Source organism: Pundamilia nyererei, unplaced genomic scaffold, assembly GCF_000239375.1.
Source record: "Pundamilia nyererei isolate P.nyererei 1_Seehausen unplaced genomic scaffold, PunNye1.0 scaffold00181, whole genome shotgun sequence".
In the NCBI taxonomy this organism is placed as follows: Eukaryota; Metazoa; Chordata; class Actinopteri; order Cichliformes; family Cichlidae; genus Pundamilia; species Pundamilia nyererei.
Genome location: NW_005187582.1, coordinates 330,331 through 348,268, shown reverse-complemented (window position 1 = coordinate 348,268; position 17,938 = coordinate 330,331). Strand labels below are relative to the sequence as shown.

Sequence of the window (17,938 nt, the reverse complement as noted above, 5' to 3'; positions counted from 1 at the left end):
CCCAGGCTGAGATCTTCCTCCACCTCTCCTGTATCTCCCCCTCCTGCAGAGAGTTCCTGAAGAGACCCATCATATTCAACATCTGGATGCTGGAATGGCTCCTGCATCACTATTTGAAACTTCCTGTTCCTCAGCCATCTCCGTCCATTCTGGAAGTTTCTACCAGGTGGTTTGTTTTTTCAGTGCTGCTGAAAAGTGCTGCTTTTTCCTCCTCCTGCAGGCAGTGTACTCCACAGTTCCCTGATTGAAAACTGGACCATTTATCTCTCACTGACTGAAACTGGAAACACAAATATTACCATCACATTCTGACGCTTGTCTCCTGCGATGGGTCATCAGAGACTCAAACACAGACAAAGAAAATAAAGAGTAATCAAATAGACTCTGCTGCCACATTATGCATCACCTCACATACATTATGTTGGCATTCAGCCTTTTTGCCCTAAGTCTCAGTAATCAAATGCAATAATGCATTATAAATTCTGGGAGCTTCTCTGATTATATACATTTTTCTTTAGTATGTATTTCTGTTGAATTCCCCCAGCTTTGCCTGCCAGGCACTAAGCAGAGCCCAGCAGAACGTGTCGGTGCAGTGTGTGTGTGGGGATGTGTGCGAGGGCGAGTGTGTGGATGTCCGTCTGCGTCTGTGTCGGGACATCCAGCCGGGAACAGAGCTGCTGCTGTACGCTGACAGCGTGGGAAAAGTGTGTTCACATGTTCGTGGTGACTCCGCTGGACATACAGGTGAGAGCGAGAACACGGTCTCCTCATGTCAGAGTCTGTCATTTATGTTATATCAGGAATATTAGAGCTTTTTCTCAGTTGGATTTTTACTCAGATCTGTATTTGTCTTTTTTAACTGCATCGTCACAGAACTTTGCAGCATGTTAAAATAAAATCACAGCCAATTAAAATACATTTAATATATGAGATGATCAAAGGTTTATTTATCTATTTAACACAGAGACCAACATCTTCTGTCATCTGCAAGGAAGAGTTTCTGTTTCACTAACAGTTTCAAATCCAATATTTATCGTCTTTTTCTCTCGGGTTTGTCCCTCACCGGTCCTAGAGAACGTCTTTCTTCTTAAGCTGTCTAAGGAGCTTGGAAAGAAAAGCGTCTGGACTTCTTTAAGTTGCTTGAAGACATTTGACCTCTCATCCGAGAAGCTTCTTCAGTTCTAAGGTCAAATGGTGGAGAGTCCCAGTAAAATGAGCGGTGCTGAGGCAGATTTGCAGACTTTCTGCAGAGTTAGCCACTACAGACCTCCCAACTTCATGTGGCCTTCGTATTAGCTCGTTACTTCTGTCTGAATGAAGTGGTTTCTGTGAAAATCCAAAGAATATGATGCTTATGCTGCTTTTCAATGCATCGCCTTAATGCTGTCTTAAAAATCCAACAGTGAGCAGCTAGCTACAAACTCTACATAATGACAAATAAAAAAACAGATGTGGCTCCTTATTAGGGTTAGCTTTCTAGCAAACAAGTTAAATTACACTAAGCTAGGCTAAGCATTAGCCAAAAGAAGATGATGTTTGTAATCAGGTCGTCTGGCCTCCAAGGAAAGCTGTGCTGACATCAACAGGCTATTCGAGGGATTGTCTCGTTATGCTGATCGTCCTAATGTTAAAAACACTGTAACACAAGCATCAGCCTGTTGTTATGATGATATGTGGATTCAATTCATAAAATGACTTTTAGCAGTAAAGTCTCCTGACTTCCACTCTTCAGCAGTCTAGTTTGGTTGAGCTTAAACCCACTGCAGCTTACTGTTTCTGTAGTTTTGTCAACCGTTGTGTGGCTGTCTCTGCTCAGTGCAGTTAGAAAGTCGTAATCTGAGTTCCTAATGCTTCTCATGAACAAGACATTTCAGTGCTGCTGTGATGAAGACCCCAGGAGATCAGCAGCATCAGAAGCCAGCCTGTCAACGTCTGCGATAACATTTTGCCCTTTCAGTTATTACATGTTCATGTATCTGTGGCTCCTGATCCGTATCTGTAAGAGTTTATGTATTAAACCAGGATCACATGATCGGCTGACTGTAAAGTTGCATAAACGAGCACACCTAGGTGGATGGTTTCTGGGTAAAGTTGCATAGATATATCTTTGTGTATCCAACCCTTTGCAAATGTCAAGATGAGTTAACAAATCAGACACATTTGCTGGAAATACTCGTACTCTTGGAGTACTTGGAGTACTTCTTGTACTTCATATAGCTGTTGTTGTGAAGTGTGCAAACAGAAGTTCGAGTGGGTAAGGTGCAGTTTTCTCTCTATACTGATTTATGTGCTTCACCTGCAGGATCGAGGGGGACATTTTCCAATTCGTAGGTCTGAGACTTGAATGTCTCAGCTTCTATGTCAACATTATTTTCATGTTTAACAGCATCATTTCGTTTCAGCCGAGAACTGCACGCTGAAAAATCTCTGCAGTCAGATAAAAGTCACTGAAAACTAGGATGGAAGCTCGGGATTAATAATTAGTAGATGTAAAAAAAAAATCTGGAACACAGAATGCATTAATTAAAAGGGAAAATGGAAGGAAACAAATGTTGAGCTTATTTGTTTTAGAGACAATAATATACTCTCCAGCTCTGCTTATCTTTTATTATTTATGTTTGTGGAGGAGTGATGTGTTATATGCTGTGATCGATGGGACACTGAGGAGGAGCTTCATGCAGAAAATACCCAAAAGCACCAGACTGTGGATGTCTTATTAAACTTGTGCTTATGTCGTGTTGATTCAGGCTGAAGCTATAAATCTCAAATGCATTTCCAACACAATTTTGAATGCTAAATGAAAGATAATACGGTAAGATAAAAGCAATTGATCCCTGCAGGGAGGTTACATTGTTGTGGTGGCAGATAGTAATTCGATTTAGAGGGGGGAAAGAAAATTGCAATATAAAGAATACAATAACGAGTACATAAAGGAATTAAAATGAACAAGAAATAATGAAAGAACAAAGGTAAGCAATGAAATACATGGAAAATATTTGAAATCCTTCCAGAAGAAAAACACAGCAAGCAAATCATAAACCAGACAACTACTGTCCATAAGTAGTATGTGCTTGTCTAAATATGGGTTTATAAGTCATTAAATGCAGTAAAGACATTTGTTTCTAAACCTAATTAGCGCACGGACAGCACAGCGGTGCTCGGTGGATATTTAGGACATAAAGGCACAACATTAACATAAATACAGTGATACAGATATAATTGAGGCACAAAAGCTTTGCCGTATTTAGGCATTAGTTCTGAAGCTAGTTTAGTCCATGTTTCACTGCAGTCCAGAGATAAAAGACAGACGGTTACAACAGCTCAGTTTTTCTTGTGCTGCACTTGTTGAACAGAGTTATTTTCCAGATGGGGCTCGTGTCCACAGGCTGCTGTTTCCGTGTTAAGTGCCTACGACCTCATTTTCTGAGCACTTCTGTCAAGCGCTCATTGTTGCTAGGATACAAAAACTGTGTTCTAGCATTCAGACTTCAGTTGCTTTAAATGTGAGAGCTTAAATAACTGGGCTGTCAGTGACAGCAAAGTTGCAAACCATCACCATCATCACTTTGCACTAACAAGTGCACATTTGCTAGGTTAAAGACTGGCCGAGGTACCACTGGCATCCTCACACGCATCTCTGTCAAGTCTACACAGGGCTGCAGTGAATGTGGAAAAAGGCTGTAGAAGCACAGCATAAACATTTACTGTAAAGTTGAGTTTTTCTTCAGTACACTTCATATTGAAGTCACTGAGTAGAATGGCTGAGGAGACAACTTCCAGTGGGTTAGTTTGGTAAATTGGAGTATTTATATTTATGAGTCCAGAAAACCTAATTTACCATCAAGTATTATGATTATAATCTCAGTCAGTGGAAAATAAAAAGTGTGTGCGTAGAATTACCAGTCCAGTAAAACATAAAGGTTGGCACTGTGGCCCCAAAATAAGGTTTAATTTTTTTTGCCCCCCGTAAGTTAAAGTCCTACTTCACAGTAAACCTGATGTGTGCATTTTGAAATCCGGTCTTTGGGCGTACAGGCTGGACAACCGGAATCTTTAACGCTTGGAATTTTACCAGATTACTGAGCCGTGTCAGCAGAGGTGACATTTATGGGCACAGCAGTGTTGCACAAATTGAATGACTGTCAGCCACAGGATGTGTATAAAGGATCAAAGTAGATTCAGGTTGTGCTCTGTGAACGATTATTGATTTCTGAGTGAGATCCATACCATAATCCTGCCATCTTGTTTAAAACCTGACATGCTGTGGCAGCCACAGTTCAGTGGGTGTCTATGTCCAATGACTATGTCCATCTTTAATGTAAAGATATATTTGATTTTTTTTACTGAGAATACAGTGAGCACGGTAAGAAAAAAAGAAGGCAACGATGAGCACTGTCCATACTGACGATAGGAGGATTAATATGGGAGGAAGACGCAGCTGCAGTCCCCCATGTTTAACTTCTTAAAAACTCATGGCATAGTATTGCAATACAAAATGTAAAAAATGCTGCAGTGTCTGAAATCTGGTAGTTCTGAATTCTAGATGTTTTAACCAATTGCTACATTAGCCAGAATGAGCTAGCAATAGCTTGTTAAAAATTATGTGATAATTAAGCAATGAAGTAAAGAATAATTTAACACTGACATTTATGCTGTACAGTAAAATGATGTTTCCAACATAACATGATTGTATCCATGCTTAGATGAGGAAGTTGACGGCACTTTCCTCCCCCTGAGGCTGCCATCAGTAGCCTGTTAGCTTAGCTTAGCATAATTACTGGAGGCAGGGGAAGAACTAGCTTAAGAGCCACTGTCTTGTGGTAACCACAGCAGGAAGCCAACTAGTTTAAGCCTAGCTTAAGAAATGATCTGATTTGTTAACCTCTGTAAAATCATATTATAGCTCTTTGTTTAGTTTGTGAGGTGTATTAGTTACCTGTGTCTTTATTGTAGGCTAAGCAACCAGCTACAGCCTCCTACTGAAAAACATGTGTGGAAGTGCTCTGCCCTTTGAAAGCCAACAGGGACTGATTGTTCTCCAACTCAAATCACAAAAACCTCAAAATATTCAGTTTACCATAATATAAGGCAGAAAAAAGCAGCAAATGCAGATTTCTCGATATTTAAAGCTGGAAACAGAGAATTTGTGGTGTTTTTGACAGCTTCACTGTATTTCTATTGGTCAGGAGAGAAGGTGGAGCAGAGAGACCACTCAGAAGCCACAGCTGCCAGTGTGTCAATCAATAAAGAAGTGACAGCTAACAAACAGGAAGAGAAAATGCAGGATGATGCAGAAGATGAAGATAGAAACCCCAAAAGATGCATCGAGAGGAGTCACCCAATTACACAAGGGAGGAAGAGAGTCAAGGGGGTGCTGTCGGAGCCGAGTCCAGACTATGACAGACAGCAGGACGATACCACAGACAGTGTAACAGACAGGACACCTGATAATGACACAGCAGCAACTGGTAACAAAGACAGTGTCCCGTCTCCTGTGGACAGTCAGCCACACTGTAACTCTGCTGAAGGAATAATGGCAGAGCCCAGAGACTTCCCTGCACCCGCTTCTGTCCGCTGCAGCTCCCGCCTGGCTGCTAAACCCCGACGGGTGCACTGCCTGAACAGCCGGGTGAAGCGACTCCATGCCCGCCCCGACTCATCCAAACGCCTAGAGGCACAGAGCCAGACCTCCACCAAAGATGGAAAAAGCTCAACAGAGATACCAGAAGGTGAGATGGCTGCAGTGCTTTGTCCCGATGGAGTCGCCCATATGTGGCATTCAGAGACCAGAGAGAGGCGCTACAAGTGTCCCATATGTGGTAAAAGGTTCTACCAGATCGGCCACTTGAAGAAACACCAGTTCAGTCACACGGATGAGAAGCCTTTCACTTGCCAGGAGTGTGGGAAAAACTACACGTCAGCAGAAAGCTTCAAGGCTCATCAGGTATCACTCAGTCAGCTTACTGACTAGTCCTTTATTTTGACTCCTTAATTTTATCTCATAAGTACACTGCATGATGGTGAATGCACATATTAAATATAGTTAATATAGTTACAGTTAGGAGGTTCATTTATATACAATTAAAGCTTGTGACACTGGCTCCAGATTGTTCCAAACGCTCTGTTTCAGACAGTTGTTTTCAGTCCTGGCTTTGAATGATGTCATAAGGAGCAACCAATCAGAAGAAAGGTGTTTTATAGTGAGAGGGAATGAAAGTACATCAGCTTGTTTCTGACACTGGGTGAACGGACGGGCTGCACAAAAAGTATTTATTTGAATGATGTAAAGTGTCAGTGTAGGTAGTGTTAAAAAAAAAAAAAGTTGGAAAACACTTTATTAGAACCAGATCAAAAGCCTCTTCTTTCATTTCATGCCTTTCTTTTTTTTTTTTTACCCAGTTGCTCCCTTTTCTCCTCTTATTCTCTTATTTTCTCCTCTTCTTGAATACAAAATCCACATGATTGAGGTAGTGATCAGAATGCTGTGGCTGATCTGTATATACACAGTACAGCAATATGTTTGCGATGAGCTGAAGTTTGAGAAAAATCAGGTTGGATGGAGGTACTTACAAAGGGTCTTAAATGCACTTTTCTAGGAAAAGTGCATTTAAAAAGCAGTAAATTGTCACTGCAGCAATTTCCACTCAAAGTGCTGTTGTTCATCTGAGACCGTACAGGGTCAGAGCAACTTGTAAGATTTTTTGGAAAGTCTGGATGCTAAACCACAGGCAGGTTGCTTACACCTGTAGACATCCTTACACATCTTTGTTTCTCTCCATGCTGTTCAGCGTGTCCTTTTTTATGTCCAGGCTTTGAGTCCCTGAATGATTCCTCTCCTCCAGTACAGTAAAAGTAAAGTAAAAACTAGAGATGGACCGATCCGATATTACGTATCGGTATCGGTCCGATACTGACCTAAATTACTGGATCGGATATCGGAGAAAAAAAAAAAAAGTAATCCGATCCATTAAATATCACGAAAGCACCTCACAAAACTTGCAACACGCCGTAACTCACCTCAGAACGTTAGCACGTCGGAGCAGTATGCATCACGTGATAGAGCGGCTGTGGCATGCGGGACCTGTCGGTGGTCTGGATAGCATGTGGAGCTTCGCTAGCAACCCGGCATTTCATCTCCGACAAAGTTATCCCGAGAGAAGTAAAGCAAGTGTGTAAGTCCATCTCTGAATGTTTGTAAAGCATTCCTGCGTTAAGCTTAACGCGCGACTGCCTCTCGCTCTCCGGCTGCTACTTCAATCATGAAACTGCTTAATGATCAGCTGATCGGCTTTTCTGTCGCGAGTCCGTGTCTCTTGTTTGCTTTTGGCCCACTTTGCACCAGAAAGAGGAAACCAGCGGCTGAACAACAGCAGCACGTTTAAGCTTGATCAGCTGTTGTTAGAATTTATTTATTATTACTTTCTACACCAGGATCTTTTTCTACGCAGCTGACGGCTGGTAACTGTGCAGGGGCGGATCTAGCAAAGTTTAGCCAGGGGGGCCGATAGGGCATTAACAGGGAAAAGGGGGCACAAAGACATACTTTTCTTTCTTATTCTCATTTAAAATGTCGAGCTTTTAATAAATAATTATCTGACACCCAAAGTTTTAATCTGATGTAAAATGAATAGAAGTCCATTACTGTATATAGTAACTATTAAGTCTAATATATATACTGTACCCTAGTAAGCTATAGTACTTTTTCCTTTGGGAAGGTACCATCTGTGCAGTTTGCAATTTTGTTGAAGAAAGATGTTGAATCTATTTAATATTTCTTGAAAAATAATTGATTTCTGTGCATTTTTTTTCACACTGCATCAAATTAAGGTTGATTACGTCGATTAAGCATCATGAGGTGGAGGGTGAGGGGTGGTTCCCTATTTTTTATTTATTTATTTTTGTTGTTGCTGGGAGTTGGAACCCTATTAGTTAGGTTGCTTAATATTTACGCTAAGTACTCTTTAAAATACCAGAATAGGGACGATGGTGTAGGTTTAAGTTTATTAGATTGATCAGTATTGCTGAACTATGAAATATTTTTTTTTGCATACAGGTATAACAGAATAGCTTTAGTGTAGTTGTTGTTTTAAACTTGAGTATGAACTTATACAAAATGCAGCAAGATATTTAAAAAACAGTTTTGTTGATTAAAAAACACTATATCGGATTCATATCGGTATCGGCAGATATCCAAATTTATGATATCGGTATCGGACATAAAAAAGTGGTATCGTGCCATCTCTTGTAAAAACACAGTTTTTAAATGTTTTTATTTCTTTTTTATTCTGAGTGGTGGACACAAAAAGTGTTGTGCCAAGGAGTAGAAAAAGTGGCCTCTGAATTGCACACCAGAATGTTTTTGGGGGGTCAGGTTGAGTGGATTGGAGACAAAGTTTGAGAGGCTGAGATGGTTTGGACATGTGCATGGAGAGGAGGGGTAGTAGAAAGGTTGAGCTGCCAGGCAGGAGGAAAGGAGGAAGAGAAGGTGGACATGCAGAGGGCCGGTGTGTGAGGAGAAGATGCTTGGGGTAGGGTGCGGGGGAGGCAGATGATCCACTGAACAAGAAGAAACAGATTGAGTTAAATATTGTATAAAATCTATTTATGTGTAGATGAGTCACCGCGGGGAGCGTCCCTTCTCCTGTCCTCACTGTGAGAAGACGTATGGCCTGAAGCGGGACCTGAAGGAGCACATGGTCCTGCACACGGGGGAGAAACCCTATACCTGTGAGCACTGTGGGAAGGCATTCGCACGACGCCCATCCCTACGCATCCACCGCCTCCTTCACTGCAGTAGAATGAGCTACACTCAGCCTCCTAAGGTAGGGAAGAGTTCCACCCTGTTAGGTGTTTGTTCTCTCACATGCGCCGACATTTTCAAGTAATTTTAATAAGGAGGATGTGCATACAATTGATTCATTTCCTTCTGTATGCAGTGAAGAAAGCTGTTTCCCAGTGTTGTTTGTGTCTCAGCACCACAGTTTGAAATCACTCACGTAGCATCTTTAAATTTACACGCCAGTCTTGTTTTCCTTTTTTTTTCTCCTTGAACAGCAGTTTGAAATGAAAATGTTTAATAAGAAGGAAAGAAGACGTGCTGCTTTTGTGTTTCTCCTCTCCCAGGTGCAGTGCACAGTCTGCCGCAAGCTTCTGGCTAACTCGGGCTCTCTGAGGAACCACATGAAACTCCACACGGGGGAAAAACCTCACATCTGTCAGCACTGTGGGAAGTGCTTCAGTCAGAAAGGTAACGTCCGAGGCGTGGGTGTGATCCTTCAGCTGCAACAAGCTGATCACTGGTCAGATGTGCTCTGTACTTTTTACAGAACACCAGGTCTGGTTTTAATATAAGAAAATGTAATACATTTGTCAGACATACCTGCTTCATAAGTCACTTCTTCATAATTAAAGAAAATATGTGATGAGCAGAAAAGAGACAGAAAAAATGCAAACAGCTGTTTTAGCCATAAGTCTGCATATTTTAGTTGAAACTCTGTGACTGTCAAAGTCATTTCAGCTTTCAGACCAGCATTGAGATTCTCTGTCACGCTGCCTGTTGGCAGTCAGAAGGTTTTTGTTTTATGATCATTAGTAACTGCATGATCTAAACTCACACTGCTTCTCTTTAATAACCGGCCTGCTAATATTTTATTATCAGGTGTAATCAGTTCGTCCGACTTTAATGAGGGTGCTCTTTATTTCAGATTGCATGGTTGTCTCTATGATTCAATTCAATTTTATTCATATAGCGCCAAATCACAACAAGAGTCGCCTCGAGGCGCTTCATATATGTGCTGCAGCAAACTCTAAAGCAACATTTTGACACAATTAACAAATACTAAACAAGGTAAATGAAGCCTGTAGGAATGCCTGAATCTAGATGTAGACAGATAGTGCTGTTGGTTCACTTCATTGTGTGTTTATTACATTTAACAAAATAAACCTATAGGCTACATGTGCAGATGCTTTCAGCACAGCTGTTTCTGTCCTGTGTGCAGTTTGCACTTTACCAACGCATCCTTTTGTGCAATAAAAATAAAAAAAGGTCTATACCCCGCCGCTGTAGGGGGCGCCACACAAACTAACAATCAGCTGATTAGTGTACTTTAGCACGATTATAAAATATACCGGCTTCCTGTTTTGCCACAGTTTATTTGAGAACATTGATCGTTTTTTCGGCAGTTTTTAGACTATTCTATATTTCTCCATAGATATGACCTAAAACATAATTGAAGAGAACCCAATATTACATTTGTACACTATGCAGTGAGGAAGATGATTGATGAAGTCCATAATTTCACCTGCTCCACTGAGGCAGCAGAGCTGCTTCTCCCTGGTGCTGCCATGAGGCAGAAATCATTCCTGCAGCTGTACAGTAACTCTCCTTTCTGTCACAGGTGAACACACCTGTCGGGCTTAATAGATTCTGTATTATATCTTCTTGCAGCAGTTTCTTTGATTTATAGGGGACATATTATTTATTAATGCAAATTCTTAGTTTTACTTTTTACTCTTTGATTTGGATTTTCTCACAGTATAAGACCCTCACTATGCACCTGTGGCACTTTACTGTGCTCATTTATTGTGGACTGTGCTATTTTTATTTCTTTATCCTGCTGATATAACAGGGATCAATAAATCATCAATGTGTCTATTAATCTAAGAAGGACTCTGTGGGCTCAGCCTTTGACATATGCTGAGGAGCTCAGTCACTTAGAGGCAGTCAGAGCTGCTGCTCTTTTCTTCTGGGGGGGGCAGCAGCTTTTTTAATGTAGACGTGTTAGTAAGAATTGAATTGGCTGGTGAATATGGGAATCAAAAACCAGTCCTTATAGAGAATTGGTTCCCAGTAGTCCAGTTCCTTGGAATTGTTGGTCTGCTTGCCTGTCGGTCCTGCTGCTCTTGCACTACAATATGCGTGTAAGTTTTTATGTTTATTACACAAAAGGACAAGAGTGCAGCAGTAAAGTTGCATCATGCTACTTCAGCTCTTTGCAAGCTAATGCTAAGCTGAGAGCACAATGAGAAATGATAAGTGAATCAATAAGGATTGAAATCAATAAGTAAAATAGATAAGGGAATCACAATCGCTAAATTCTTATAATTCATAATTTCACTCTGCTGGTCGATTCTCACAGATGCTATAAAGGCATCATCATGAAAGTGAAAGCAAAATGAGACGAGAGACATTTTGTTAAAGTCGTGTCCCAGGATATCACTGAAAGTCCCGAGTGTGACGCCACCCTGTGGCCTTTCTGTGTGCGTGGGTTGTCTCCTCCCACAGGTCAAAGACAAGCAGTTAGTGGGGTTCAGTTAATTGTCCATAGATGTGAAAGTGAGACCTTTGATTTGGATAACAGGAAAACAGTTTAATGGAAACACAGAAATGCTCAAACTGCAGTGTCATAAATGAAGCAGGTTTTCAGTGTTAGTCGTCTCCCTGAACCAAACTGTTTACACACACAGATCAAATTGATATTGATCTTCTCAACTCGATACGCTGCTGAAAAGTAAACGTGTTACTTTCTTACTGTTGTAAAGTGTTTCCCAAAATGTCACATTTGTTCTGGTCACACTGACGTCATCATTTTTTTCAATAAGTGACTGTTACCCTGCTGTTTTCCTTCCACTCGATGTCGCTTCCAGCTGTGATCAATTCCTGCAGTTTATCTTTCCATTCGTCAAAGTGACACCACCAACACGTTACTGGACAAATGCATCATTCCCCTGCTCCCACTGCTGCTACAGCCCCCCCGACCCCTCCCTTTTAATAAGCAACTGTCTCTGTCTGTTTGTGTGTGCAGGAAACCTTGAGTGCCACTTGAGAATCCACAATGGAGAGAAGCCGTTCTCCTGCTCAGAGTGCAGTCAGACATTCTCCCAAAAACCGGAGCTGCGTCGGCACATGTTCTCCCACACCGGAGGCGGTTTTCTCTGTAGCTACTGCGGAAAATCGCTGAGGGACCCCCACAGCCTAAGGTCCCACGAGAGACTGCACACTGGAGAAAGACCCCATTGCTGCCCTATCTGTGGAAAAGGTTAGAGCTGCATATTAAAGCTTTATAAGTCAAATCATTTTTTTAAAGCAAGGAATGAGGCTCTGCAGCAGACCCAGGACACGCTCTCGGCTGACCTGGGAACGCCTCGTGTTCCACGGATAAGCCAGAGGAGGTGGCCGGGGAGAGGGAGGTCTGAGCTTCTCTGCTTAGGCTGCTGCCCCCGTGACCCAGCCTGGATGAAACAGGATGAGAAATCCCTCAAGTCCTGTAATGTGTATAAATGTATAATTCTGCATAATTACCTCTGTGGCATCTTGTAACTCTGTGTAGCACAGTATGCTTTATATATACTATCCCAGTTGGAAAACCAGTAAGTTGAGTACATTAAATAGAAAAACACAAGCCTTATGGATTCAGAGAAGTAAGCTATAGAGTAGGAGCTCTAATTAAATGCACTTTAAAACCTCTGAAAACGACACTATGAGAAACCCACATTTAGACCACGGACACCACAAGGCATTAGTCGGGAGGCTTTTCAGTCACGCTGTAGGGTGATCGATGTTAAAAACGAAACCTTTAAACACAAAAGCCTCAAATCAAACCCCGAAGAGTCAAAATCTGAATCAAACGTAGAGATGTATTCTCCCTCTTACTACAAACAAATGAAGCACAACTACAGTATGTGTGCAAAAATACACATGACTCAATATAAGGAAAATGATTACAATTGATTTAAAGGCATTCATTTATATTTAGCAAGTCATTGTGCATTTAAAGGTGTAAAAAAATAATGTGCACATTTACGAGCCTGAAAAGATGAATAAATAAGCCAACAGTAAGAGCACCGCACCAATCTCAGAAACCTGCTTCATCCACGAGAAAAAACTGGAAGTGTGTTACCATCCGTCAGATCAGTGAACCACTTAAAGATGGTTTAAGAGTCAAAACAAGCATCGATATAACCAACAGTGCGTGTCAAGCACTAGGCCTCCTTATATACATTATATTCTGTTTTGTTATTTTGTCAAAGAACTAGAAATTATTTTTTTGTTAAAAACTGCAGCTGAACCTAAAATGAGGCAAGTTGGACAATTTCCCTCCAAATAGCCTCGTTTGTCTCACTCATCTACAAACGTTGTGTCCTGCATGCATGACTGGAAAACACAAACTACTCGTTACAACTTGGGCCAGCTTTCTTTTTACGAAGCATCAAACAGAAAGTATGCATCCATCAAGTTCAGGGTTTTATTATTGATGTCCAGCACATGCAAGAAACATTTTATCTCTCACGGACAACTGAGATGCATTTATACCTCATTTAATTCTGTTCTTGTATTTACAGCAGTGAGCATGGACGTTATATTACTGACAGATACATGAAGGGTTATTTAGTGTTGTGAAGAAGAACTTTCAGAGTACTCTTTACAGTCCTGTGAAGAAACAAGTGCACCCTAAATAAGAGGTGTTGATGATCAAATGTATAAGTGAGCCTGACTCCCTAAAAGCAGGAGGTTTGACAGTGTGCTGCATGTAGGTGTGTGTTAATATGAAGCCGCAGTCTTCCCAGAAGTGCACATCCAAACAGATCCACCCAGGCTCAAACTGTGCAAAGCTCAGACAAACAGCTACACCTGAGGCTCTACAGCTCTCACGAGTATGTTAAATGTAAAAGTTCATGACAGTTAAATCAAAAAAAGACTGAACTGAAAGCCTCGTCTCTCTAAACAGAGCATGGAACAAAGTCCTTTGGACAAATACGAGGACATGTTTGGCCATAACTGGTGAGAAATAAACACCTCATCATCTGCCAGGCAGGGTGGTGGAGCGGTGGGCGCCTTGTAGTCACGGTTGATCGTGACCTCCCCCGTACACTGAAGTACTCTGCAGTCGGTGTGTGTGAGATGGAGCTTGGCCGCAGGATAAAGATTCCAAGCACTCCAGGCCCAGTTAGTCCAGACCTGATTAAAATGCTCTAACATGACCTTAAGATAGATGAATGTCGACAGTTCTCAATGAACTGAAGCCATGTTGTAAAGAAGAGTGAGCTGAAACTCCTCCACATCGACGTGAGAGACTAATGAAGAAAATGATTTCTTCAAGTTACTAAAGATGGTTCTACAAGCCAGAGAATCATGAGCTGTTCTTAGTTTAAACCTTTTTTCCAGAGGATCATATTTCTTAGATAAACACAGGCCTTGAGTGCTTTACATACAACGACTGTAATATATGAGATTTTTTTTGATTTTGTAAATTGCATTAAAAATAATGATGGGTTATGAAATCAGACGTCCACTGTACAAAAAACAATACAGGTGTAAAAAGCAACACAGCTGCAAACAACGAGTCAGCTCATCTTCCATCATCCACGTTTAATTTGTTTTCCGCTCTTTGTGCTTTTCTGATGACAGATGACCTTGGATTAAAGTAAACTCATCCTCAGCTCATGTGTAGAGACATGTTGTGCAGCTTGGACTGTAACTTTATGCTCTGAACTTGCTAAAGTTTGACCCTGACAAATATATAGATATACTACACCAGCCATTAAAGTGAAAAAGGAGGATACAGCAGGGTATACTTTTGATTTACGAGCTGCTAATCTGAGTCAGCAGATTGTATATTCATGTTTGGTAAATCTTTGCATTTGAAATGTACTTTTGAATTTTCTGTCTAGGCTACACGTTGGCTACCAAGTTGAGGAGGCACGTGAAGTCAGCCCACATGAAGGAGAAACCATACACCTGCCACTGCGGCGCTTCTTACACTGTGAGACAAAGTCTGCTGAGGCACCAAGCTCAGCACAGGACAGACGGAGGAGTTCAAAAAGAGGAAGAAGAAGGACGTGGAGAGGAGATGCACACCAGAAATCAGGAGGTTCCACAAGAGTTAGCAAGTTCAGGATGCAGTCACCCAAAGCCAATCAGAGGCAGACCCAAGAAGAACTTCATCCCTCAGGGCACAGCAGAGAAGGACGGAGGTGAGGTCAAGCAGAGAAGATCACAAGAAAAAGGAGAAGAGGAAGCAAAATTAAAGACACTTGACTCAAGAGAGGGAGATAGCGTAGCTAACATCCAGCACGCCGTCGTGTACGTCCACACAGACGACCTGTCAGCGCCAAGCTCCACTCCTCTGCTCTTCACCTCGGAGGGCTCGCTGCCTGCAGGGACAGAACAGGAGCTGGTGGAGGTTTTGATATCGGAAAGCGCAGAGCAGTGCATTGTGGTCCACGGGCAGCAGGCGGTAGGAGAGCTCCTGATCTTACAGGAAGAAGGAAGTGGACTCTGCTCTGTTGCTCAGACAGTAGAGATAAACACAGTGTAGCTGTGATCATGGCTTCTGAACCCTTTGAGGACATCTTTAGTATTTAGGCCCTTCCTCTAACCTACCTCATCAACGGTTTATTTATTTTGGTACGTTTTATTGCCATTGAACGACCTTTACAGAACAGCTGTGAACTAATTTGATGGATTAGCTGCCATCAAACGATGCACACTTACTTGTCTGCCTTCTGTACAGGAAAGTGTGGGTGTATAGAAAAAGCTCTGAACACGAGCGAACTGTTGACACCCAGTGCTGACATTTACTGCTGATGCGCAGCACTTATGCTGTAAAATTGGCATCAAATCCTCTGCATTTACTTGGTTATTATCTTGAGTTAAAAGAAACAAAATAAAAACAGGGTCTTGTCATTATAACCAAAGAGCTCAATCTTTGTCTCGTTTGACCATAAAACTTTCTCCAGAAGGCGGCTGCACATGTCAGTCGAGCTCATGGATGTTTTGTAGCAGAGGCTTCATTCTTGGTTGGCACAATCAGTCCATTACAGTAACTGGCTTCACTCGTGGTGCTGGTGCTCCAGCAGCTGCCAGTTCATGGAAGATTTAAGGCTTACTGGTTCCTGGGTTGTTCCTAAACAGATTCCTGTTTGGGTGACAGATTTGGTCGTCCTACAGACCTTGGAAATATGCTGACACATCATACTTATGTCCAGTTACAGATCTGAGAGTCTGCAGTTACATAGAAGTCATCCATTAGGCTTCTTTTGATCGTGCTCCAAATTCTTGTTGTTTAAAGTTATTAAAGCCCAGACTTACCATGATATTCATGACCATGATGAGTGTATGCAAATTTTTGACCACAACTGTGTGTACGTGAGGTTTTAGACGATGATATCGTTTTTGTAATTTTGCTGCTCTATGATGATACAGAGAACTGTAAATCAAACAGTCAAAATATGATTAAAGTGCAGACTTTCAGCTTTAACTCAAGGGGTTTATCCAAAGTATTGCATTAACTGTTGAACTTGTCAGCAATACCAAAAAGTCTACCTCTCCATGGTTAAGAAAAACAACTTCACAACAAGAACATTCTTCAGGAGGTGGGCGTATCTCAGGCCGATCAATGTCTACACGTAAATACAGAAGATTTACGGTAAGGTGCAAACCAGACCAGGAAGGGCAGATTAGACTTTGGCAGAGAGCAGCTGTAACAGCTGACACAGTTCTGTCTACATTCTCAGAGGACTGGATTTAAATCCATTAACTGTTGTTTTTCTAGCTAAACTTTTTACACTCGTTGTTCTGGGAAGGACACCTTTATATTGCAGTTGTGTTATGAGCTTTGTCCACGTGTTCTTTTATCACTTGAGGTCTAAAATAGGCTGTTATGTAAGATTCTGTCCTTGTGCTGTTGTACATGGCAGTCAGGCCTGCAAAGACAAATGATGAGAATAAATGGGTGTTTGACCTTTAATCTAACCTTTCCTCCTTTGTTGTATTCTCTCTGTGTAGGATGCCATGTTATAAAGGTGCGCTTCAATCAGGGATCCCACTCATCATTAAAGACAAAAGGCTGTTCGAACAAATGGGATCTAACTAATTCCCCCGTGGAAATGACAGGAGAACATGCGGCACTGTGCAAAGATTTGAGGCCTGAATCTTAAAATAAACACTTCACTAAGATAATAGACCCACACAGACGTATATACAGACAACTATTGTGAGTGACAAGGAGCCTGGACCGTAGGGATGAGCACAATTCAAATTTCCACATTAGGATACATGTTGTAAGGTGTGCTTTAGGTGGTGGCTATATATTAGGCTGTTTTCTCATGTAATAGTGAGAGGAAGCACTTGTGCAATTTCTGTTTTGAAAAATGCGTTCTTGGGAGGTTAAGCAGACTTAGGGGCACTCACAGGCTTCAGGGCTTAAGGCAGTCACCATGTAATTGCAGTGTCTGTGGTTGGAGGCTGCCTGGAGAACTTATGTTGCATGTCATCCCCTCTCTTTCACCTCATTTCCTTCACCTTTCTACCATCGGGTCTCAAAAGGAATGAAAATGTCTCCCAAAGCTGCTGAAGGCAGGAAGAAGAAAAGCATTAGAAAGTATCCAAAAAGTATCATTTTGCAGCCCATCAATTCAGACCCATTCACGTTTTGCTCTTCATATTGTGGATGGAGTTTAAACTCATGCACATTACACTGCACTGTGGGGTATTTAATGTTGGAGGGGAAATGGCAAATATGTCCATCCAGACAAAGTCTATATCATAAAGCGAGCTGTCTGAATAATGTTTTTAGGGTCACTTTCATCTACTCCACAATTTACAATCTTTCTGTTTAGTCCTTGGAAATATACACAGCCACTAGAGTAGTCTAGACTTACTTCACTTTAATTCATATGTAGAAGTGAAGAAAAGAAACCTTACGAAGCTAAGAGACACAAAAACCAAAGAAGAACCTGAGGCTGTCACAGTTTTTTTTAAACACTACTGTCTGCTGTCTTAGAACCGGGAGACTGAGACTGGGGATACAAGCAGATCCAGGTTTTCTGCAGAGACTCTGGGCTCAGCCTTAAAGACAGAGTGAGGCTCACTCTGCCTGATAGTATTGGAGGCATGTGAGGTGATGGGGAAATGTCCCACCAGATCGAAGCCCTGGGG

General features: G+C 41.6%; 1 protein-coding gene across 1 annotated transcript in view; it reads left to right on the top strand.

The window, feature by feature from the left end:
- znf408 (zinc finger protein 408) overlaps positions 1 to 16,748 on the top strand; it is a 27,264-nt gene extending 10,516 nt beyond the window's left edge. The window contains exons 4-9 of the mRNA XM_005746670.1: positions 545 to 744; positions 5,187 to 5,944; positions 8,613 to 8,822; positions 9,124 to 9,247; positions 11,805 to 12,038; positions 14,671 to 16,748. Of these exons, the coding sequence (XP_005746727.1) occupies positions 545 to 744; positions 5,187 to 5,944; positions 8,613 to 8,822; positions 9,124 to 9,247; positions 11,805 to 12,038; positions 14,671 to 15,317 (2,173 nt within the window). The 3' untranslated portion in view covers positions 15,318 to 16,748. The remainder of the gene's footprint in view (positions 1 to 544; positions 745 to 5,186; positions 5,945 to 8,612; positions 8,823 to 9,123; positions 9,248 to 11,804; positions 12,039 to 14,670) is intronic.
- The last annotated feature ends 1,190 nt before the right edge of the window (positions 16,749 to 17,938 follow it).